The sequence below is a fragment of the Mytilus californianus genome, unplaced genomic scaffold, assembly GCF_021869535.1.
Source record: "Mytilus californianus isolate M0D057914Y unplaced genomic scaffold, xbMytCali1.0.p SCAF_11, whole genome shotgun sequence".
Classification (NCBI taxonomy): domain Eukaryota; kingdom Metazoa; phylum Mollusca; class Bivalvia; order Mytilida; family Mytilidae; genus Mytilus; species Mytilus californianus.
In genome coordinates, this window is record NW_026262593.1 from 42,969,475 (window position 1) to 42,978,469 (window position 8,995).

An 8,995-nucleotide genomic window follows, 5' to 3' on the forward strand; every position below is an offset into this window, starting at 1 on the left:
ATTTAGTTAACTACCATGCAGCAAATTTTTTAATTCTTGAAGAGAAAGGCGCATATCCTCAACTTTTAAAATCGTCAATCTTTTGTCGTCAAATTGTGTGCAATTTTGTTAACTATGATAAAAGATAAAACTCTATGCTCACATCCAGAGACATATATACACATGTATCATTGTAGGTGTATATATTTCTCTGTCACATCTGAATGCATCAGATATCTTTTTTTAAAGAAAGTACTCGTTTAGTATTAATACTTTTCGATTAAAAAGTTGCATCACGCTGGGAACAGTATATCTAACGGGAAATGAATCTGGTAGGCTTTTCAGTATAAAATATTTATATGTTCCTGCATCACGTGAGTTGCACGACTTCATAATCACACGTAATAATCAAACCATATTTATTGTTTCCACCCCCAGCCATGTAATGATCTTCTCAATGCATTGTCAGAAGCAAAAAGATAACATAATGATACACATTGGTGCCAGGTTTTAAGGTATAGATGGTTTTATAGAAAAACCACCACCAATTAAGACTTCTAGACGAAAATTTAGAAATACTATACAGATGTATAAATACGTGCCAGTTTCTTAACATTTTACATTTGTTTTTGATCCATTTTTATTAAAAAGACAATCGTTTTAACTCATTTGCGACTTCAAAAGAATTTTTGAAAATCAGGTATTTCCAATTTGCAAATATATGCATATTATATGTTATATTTTGACCATGCTCACAGACAACTGATATTGATCTATAAAACTGTATGGTTTTCTGAAGGAACATGCCATAGAAAGGGATTAAATGGTGGGTGTTTACAAAATGAGTGAACTTGCAGCTTATGTTGATGCTTTAAGAAAAAGGATCAGATCGATCCTCATTATGTAACCTTGCCATTGAAAGAGAAAGATACTTAAAAGTGCTCAGGTGTCAAAGAACTTGTAAAATCTGCAAAAGTAGTGAAATTGAAAATGAACAGCACATACATGTATGCTACTACATTGTAGAGGGTACTTTAATATCAGAAAGACTTTTAAATTCAAAATGTCCAAAATTACTAAAAAAAAAAAGTAACACGTCCTTTGTGCAATGAATATAAAATAAAGCTTATACTTAATAATAAATCTTACACAGCACTAAGGGAGCTACCATTTGATTTTTATGGGGGTTAGGATGAAATTTGAAAAAAAAGCAGGACCGGAGATTTTGAGTTAAAAAAACGCAGCATGAGCAACTTAGCAAAAAAAAGGCAGGATGACAATTTATGTAAAAATAGTCAGGATGGAAAAATGAACTGACCCTACCATGGAAAACTGAACTCCTCTATAGACCTCAGATGTTTAAATTGTCTTAGCTATTCCAGCTATGTTATATAGTTATAATGCATTAATAAGTACTTGGTAGGAATAAAACATGTCATGAAAGTTTTAATTTTTTTTTACTCAGCCTTGGAAAATTCAACCCCCTCCTATAGACTTCAGATATAAATACGAAGATGTGGTATGAGTGCCAATGAGACAACTCTCCATCCAAGTCACAATTTATAAAAAGTTAACAATTATAGGTCAAAGTACGGCCTGCAACACGGAGCCTTGGCTCACACAGAACAGTAAGCTATAAAGGGTCCCAAAATGACTAGTTCAAAACAATTCAAACAGGAAAACCAACAATCAAACCTATGAACCACACCAACAAACGACAACCACTGAACAACAGGCTCCTGACTTAGGACAGGTGCATAAAAATAGTTACAGTAGTGTAACATTACAACATAAAAAGACACACTATAATATATCAATTGAAATTGTTTAACTCGATCAAAAAGACATTTAAACAAAAACAAGTAAACATACAATGAAGGAATAAGTTTGATCTATGACACAATATAATTACAATATTAAAACGTAGGTGCCTATATAACATAGACATTACAGGTAGTAATAAAAAAGATGTAAGAAGAGTGTCAATAAGACTACTCTTACCTGGGACAAAATTTTTTAAAATAAAACAACGTACACAGGTAAATTTAAAATTATAATAATTTTGTTGTTAGGAGTATGGAAGTAAACATTAACAACATTAATAAATTTGTTGTTCAGAGTACAGAAGTGAAAATTTATCGTCATACTAAATACTTATCAAAGGTGGTACATATGCGAAATAGTGAGACGAGATATAACACAAAATAAGTAAACATTGAATTACAGAAATGCATTGATAAGTACTTGGTAGGAATAAAACATGATAAAAAACGATTTTTAAACATTTTTACTCAGCCATGGAAAATTGATTGATTGATTGATTGATGTTTGCTTTACGCTGCTTGAGCACAAAAGGCTATATCGCGACGAGAGCTAATTCAAATATTTAAAAATTCAAAGTATATTTTTAAAATCAGACAAAATGTCCTTCAATATATTATAACTCAAATCTAAATTAAAATTGTTTATATACAAATAAAATACAACGCTAAGATAACGTGATAAAAATTAAAATCATTTAAATTTTATACAACATTTTTATATTTTATAATATATTCCAACTTCTTTTAGGAATGAAACAATATTTGTAATTGAAACACTATCAAATAAATCATACATATTATTGACATTGAAATGCTTCCTACGAATATCTGCAAAGTCAATACAATTAATTAAAACATGTTTAATAGTAAACTTGCAGTTGAAGATATACATTGTGGTTCTTCTTCATTTTTCCATGAAATATTGAACCCCCTCCTATAGACATCAGATTTTCCAATTGTCATAGCTATTCCAGCTATGTTATATAGGTTATATATATAGTAATAATGCATTCATAAGTGTTTAATATGAATAAACATCTTAGAAATGATGTTGAAACAATTTTACTTAGCTATTGAAAATTGCCCCCCCCCGCCCACCCCCCCCCCGCCCCCCCTCCCCCCTAAAAAAAAAAAGATATCAAAATTTCAATTTATAACAGCATTTTAAAACAACTTACCATTATTTTATGTTCCAATTAGTTTTTTTGAATGAATAAACAAGGGGTTTGAATATTCAATGCAGAAGGGGGGGGGGGGGGGGGGGTTCAAATTTCCATATGACATCGGGAAAAATCAGTTATTGATTAGGGGATGTACGGTGGTAGGGTGGGCGGGCAGGTAGGCAAGCGGGCTGTTGTTTGAAACATTTTGTGGTAGGTTTCTTTGTTATTCTGTATAAACTAATTTTCTGAATGCTATATATATAATTTTTTTTTTATGAAGTGAACTCCTTTAATTAGATAATAATCTATTTTTATTAAGGGATATATTTCATTACATTACATTGTGAAGATAAAGTTATTGACATTGAAAGATAAGTTGCAGATCTATATTAGTTTGAGATAAATGAAAGAAAAAAAATTTGAACTATTAATTATATTTGATTATAATTTGAAAATAGATATACATTGTGTAACATCATATCTAATTTAAGAAAATAGTGGTTAAATCATATCTAATTTTAGAGAACTATTTGTTTATAATCTATTCAGTTTGAGTTATTTCCCTTTGACAGAAATTATATGCATAAAATTAAACATTTCAACAGAAATGTAATATACATAGGGTTCTTTCAAATGCTGAATCTAAACCTGTATTTAAATATTAGATTTTTGGGCCCTGCTTTCAAGTTGTGTTTAACTGTGTTTGATTTTAACATAAATTGAATATATATGGGGTTCTTTGATATGCTGATTCTAACAATGTACATAGATTTTGGATATTGGACCATAATAGGTAAATGTCCAATTTCAAATTTTTCAGTTCTTTGACCACATTCATTTTGGGTCACAAACCTATGCTGTGTCAAATATTCAATCACAATCCAAATTCAGAGCTGTTTTAAGCTTAAATGTAGTGTCCATACTTGCTCAACTGTTCAGGGTTCAACCTCTGCAGGAAATCCGGTTTGCTGTCACTCTGACAGCCTCTTGTTTTGTTTAAACCTGAAAATAATATTAATATTATTAATTAATTTTTACAATTTTTCTTTTGTACTTTGATGTAACTGTGACCTGTTAATATATTACCTTGTAGTTACAGAAGCCTATCCATGTTGACTGAAAGTATCAGTGACTTCATTGTCTTGCTCAGTAAACTTTTATGGCAGACCTAGTAAGCTAAAATGTCTAGATTAACAGATTTCTAAAAAAAACAGCCTAGCAGTGATCTAGTTTTTACATCTTTGAATGATACCTCCTTTTGTATCTGAATTTCAATGGATGCATTTAGGATAATAGTAGATATCTACATACCCTGGCATCCTGACCCAATCTAATTCGTGAATAGGGCCAGGCGTAATACAATCCACATGACCAACTATCAGCTCTGAACAGGACTGAATAATTGCGCATGTGCATGTTCTATAGAATAGGAATATATCATCTGATTGTTAATTTACGATGTCAATCAATAACGTTTGAACTATATATGCTAAATTTTTCGAAATTTACATTTCATATGAAATGAAAAATAATTTTCAGTAATTTCATGACAATTAAAATATTTCCAGCCATATGTCAAGAAATGACGCTATCCCACAATGCATCATTCTAACATCCAATTGAGCAGTGAGCCAGGATCCCAGGCTAATATCTACAGTCTTATTACCAACCAACACCTGATGTTGGCTGTTTTTTTTTCTCTTTTTTCATTTTAACATCCAAAAGGATATTAATGTTGTCATAGTACCAAAACAGCACATATAGACATGATTCCGTATATGGACATGATGGATTAAGAATTGCAAGATTGGACTCCATACTGTCAAGAAAGTACATGAAGTACATGTACGAAGGGTCACAATTTTGGGCCATAAAATAATTGATGTTGAAATCACGTTTACAGACGGGATCGTCCGCGAAAGAGTGAAAAGTCTTATTTTTTTCCAATTTTTTTCAAATCCTCAATCAAAAATGGCAGTGCCCTTTACTTGTGCATGATGGTAGGATATTTGATCATACTTTTACCTTATGTTTCAGAACCAGCTAAAATAAAGGCAGGAAGAGTTGGACCACCACCATTAAAAGATGACATCTTATATGTTAATGCATGTCAAGAAGATCAAATGGTAACTTTCATTATGATTTAATATAGAAGGTCGTACGGTGGTGACCTGTAGTTGTTAACTTCTATGCCACGTGAACCCCCTACCATGGAAAACTAAACCCCCCTATAGACCTCGGATTTTTAAATTGTCTTAGCTATTCCAGCTATGTTATATAGTTATAATGCATTTATAAGTACTTGGTAGGAAAAAAACATGTTAGGAAATGTTTTAATTTTTTTTTAATCAGCAATGGAAAATTGACCTCCTCCTATAGACTTCAGTAATAATGCATTGATAAGTACTTGGTAGGAATAAAACATGATAAAACAGATTTTTAATCATTTTTACTCAGCCATGGAAAATTGAATACCCTACTATGGAAATCTGAACCCCCTTCTATAGACCTCAGATTTTCAAATTTTCATAGCTATTCCAGCTATGTTATATAGGTTATATAGTAATAATGCACAAGATTTCATATCACAAAGAGAATGTTTGGATTGATTGTAGGGGCCTCAAAATTTTAGGAATAAGGGGCCAAAAAAGGGGAAAAAAAAGAAGCATTTTTCTAGTTTCATGACAATAACTTGTGTGTAAGTGTATGGATCTTTCTGAAATTGTACTACAAGATTCCATATTACAAGGAAAAAGCTGGAATTGAGTTTGGGGGTAATTGCCGAAAACGTTTAGGAATAAGGGGCCAAAAAGGGGCCAAAAATAAGCATTTTCCTAGTTTCCAGACAATAACTTGTGTTCAAGTGTATGGATTTCTCTGAAATTGTACTGCAAGGTACCATACCACAAAGGGAAGGATGGGATTGAGTTTTGGGGTAATTGTCTCAAAATTTTAGGAATAAAGGGCCAAAAAGGGGCAAAAAACAAGCATTTTTCTAGTTTCAGGACAATAACTTGTGTGTAAGTGTATGGATCTTTATGAAATTGTATCACAAGGTTTCATATCACAAAGGAAAAGCTGGGTTTGAGTTTTGGGGTAATTGCCGTAAACGTTTAGGAATTTGGGGCCGAAAAGGGGCCAAAAAACAAGCATTTTTCTAGTTTCCAGACAATAACTTGTGTTCAAGTGTATGGGTCTCTCTGAAATTGTACTGCAAGGTACCATACCACAAAGGGAAGGCTGGGATTGAGTTTGGGGGTGATGAATCATAAGGGGATTCAAAAAATTTGGGGGGGGATTTTTTTTTCCTTTTTTTTTTTCTTTAAAATTTTCCATTTTAAATTGGTTATTTCTGATTTATATATAAAAGCAAATAATAATAATATGATTTAAATAGGTAAATTAAATTTTTTTAAGTTCTTAGACCACACTCATTCTGTGTCAGAAATCTATGCCGTGTCAAATATTTAATCACAATCCAAATTCAGTGCTGTTTCAAGCATGAATGTTGTGTCCATACTTGCCCCAACTGTTCAGGGTTCGTCCTCTGCGGTCGTATCAAGCTGCGCCCAGCGGAGCATTTTATTTATTTTTTTATTCTTTTTTTTTTTAGTTGTCTTGAAGATCCTGCTGTACTGCCGGTTACGGCCTGACTCCATTTCCGAGTCACTAACCCGGGTAACTCTTGCAGTGTAGTTGGTCTTCTTAACGATGTTTTCCTCAGTACTGCTGGTATTCTTGTAGAAGTTGTTTTATTACTGCCGGTTACGACCTGAATCCATTTCTGAGTCACTAATCGGTAACTCTTGCAGTATAGTTTGGTTATTTTGGAGGAGCTTATCTATATTACCTTTTTTATTACTTATATAAATTTATGGTAATCAATTTCTGTTAAATATTGAACTAAGCACGACCAGACATATTGGTGTTTGTCTTTAGGAGGATCTAGTAATATTTTGGTATTAATATTTTGTATTTGAACCTTTACTAAGTTTAATTGTAAATTTTGTCTGGCTTGTGAGTGATTAATGCAGGTAACTAGTATGTGTTCTATATCCTCTTTAATGCCGCATGTATTGCATATTGGAGATACCCTACAGGTGTACTGTCCTAGTTGACCAGGTAGTAAAGTAGTACCAAACCTAAGTCTAGTTATTGTTTTTGCATGATATCGATTACCTTGATAAAAAGTAGGTTTTTTATTTATCGAACGGCTCCATAAGAAGCATGTGTTATCCCATCTAGCTTGCCACTTTTTCTTATATAATGCTGTTGTTATTGCAATGAATCCGTTTGCACTAGGACTCATGTTAAGATCAATTTTATCGTTACTTAGCGCTAGTTTTGCTAGTTTGTCTAATTAGCCATATTTTGCATACAATATCAATTCTGACAAAATAACATGTGGTCAAGGTGAAAATCTTTCAGCAAAATGAAACTGTATTGCTACTTTATGAGGCCCTACCATATGGTTCCTAAAGAGGAAACCCTTAACACACATTGCTACAACAGAAGGGGGCAGTATGTTTTTTGGTCTATGTATTCGTCTTATATTCAGTATTTCTGACGATGGGTCAGTTTGTTATTCCTTTCGTTTGTCCCTTAACAGATTAAATATTTTGGTTAAGGTAGCAATACACAGTTAGGAAAAATATTGACACTCATAATTTTTAAACACCTTCTTTCCCTTCCTTTCTAACAAATAAGGCTTAATATTTGTATTATGCATGTGTATATTTATGGAAAGAGCATCTTCCATAGATTTGATTTCCAATAGTTATAATGGTAAAATATAATCTCTTTTTGGTGTAACCATGGCAACAATCTGCATTTATTTGATACAAAATATTGCGAAAAGGGGGTTGAAAATGTCACAAAAGTCTCCAAAATTTGGTCCAAAGGAGAATTTCAATCCATTAGAGTGATACCTTTCCTGAAACCATAGACATTTATCTATCAAGAGGTCAAAGAAATCATATGCATTTCTGCTCGTTTTTCCATAAAATTGAATCGAAAAGATCGAGGGTCAAATCTTTGTTGAAAAACACTACAATAATTTCTGGACCTATGGGCGGTACGGATGTGAAAATACGGACTGTCAAACAGAAAAATGGCGAATAAAACATGCTAAAAACAATCTAGAGGCTCATATAAACGCCCATTTGGAAGGCTATATCATTCTTCAACTATCTAAAAATCAATTTTATTGTACAAAAACTTTAATATTTAAAAAAATCACCATGGCCAAAATGCGAAACTAAACTTCTAACTGTGTATTGCTCCCTATGGTAGTTTTAAAATTACATGCCGGATTATAGTTTTGACCTGATTTCCTGCTTTAATGACTATAGAAAAGTGATCTGGTTAAAGTTTTTGGATAAGCTTGTTTATTATGTAGTTTTGATTACTGGTGGCATGTGGTTGAAACTAATTTTAATTACAAATGTGCATTGGTAATTGGTAATTGTAATTAGTGGCCTTCGGCTGTTATCTGCTCTTTGGCCAGGTTAATGTCTCTTTGACAAATTCTCCGTTTCCATTCTCAATTTTATTATGTTATTTGGTTAAGAGAACTTACCAAGAAATTGAGGTAAAATCAATTGAAATTTAGAACGCAGTCTTGTGAGATTATGCACTTTTAAAATTACATGCCGGATTATGGTTTTGACCTGATTTCCTGGTTTACTGATCATAGACAAGTGATCTGGTTAAAATTGTTGGATAAAGTAGTCAAGCATGAAGTTGTGATCACTGGTGGCATCAGCTTGAAACAGGCTAAATAGTACAAATGTGCATGTCATTATGACGTGAACTAGTTTAAACAATATTAAATGCTGTCCTCATATGTTACTTAAATTGTTATACTTATATATAATATATTAAATTATGATGTTAAAATTCTCTTTAAAGATTGATTTTTGTTTTGGTTGGTTAGATCTTATCAAAATATCCCACTTAGACGTCTGAGCATTTAATCAAAACAATAAATATTCAACATCATATTTTGTTATGACTGACAGGCACTGTTTG

The 8,995-nt window shown here is 32.3% G+C and overlaps 2 protein-coding genes across 3 annotated transcripts in view; both read left to right on the top strand.

The window, feature by feature from the left end:
• The window catches only part of LOC127720129 (polyamine-transporting ATPase 13A3-like), a 202,396-nt gene that overhangs the window by 118,322 nt on the left and 75,079 nt on the right, over positions 1 to 8,995 (top strand). The gene's annotated exons all lie outside the window — the stretch shown is intronic.
• LOC127720128 (polyamine-transporting ATPase 13A3-like) overlaps positions 1 to 8,995 on the top strand; it is a 206,462-nt gene that overhangs the window by 10,097 nt on the left and 187,370 nt on the right. Inside the window, exon 2 of one of the 2 annotated variants that reach the window (XM_052226563.1) lies at positions 5,003 to 5,091. The exons of the other annotated variant lie outside the window; for it this stretch is intronic. Coding sequence (XP_052082523.1) covers positions 5,003 to 5,091 — 89 coding nt within the window. The remainder of the gene's footprint in view (positions 1 to 5,002; positions 5,092 to 8,995) is intronic. 2 annotated transcript variants of the gene reach the window in all.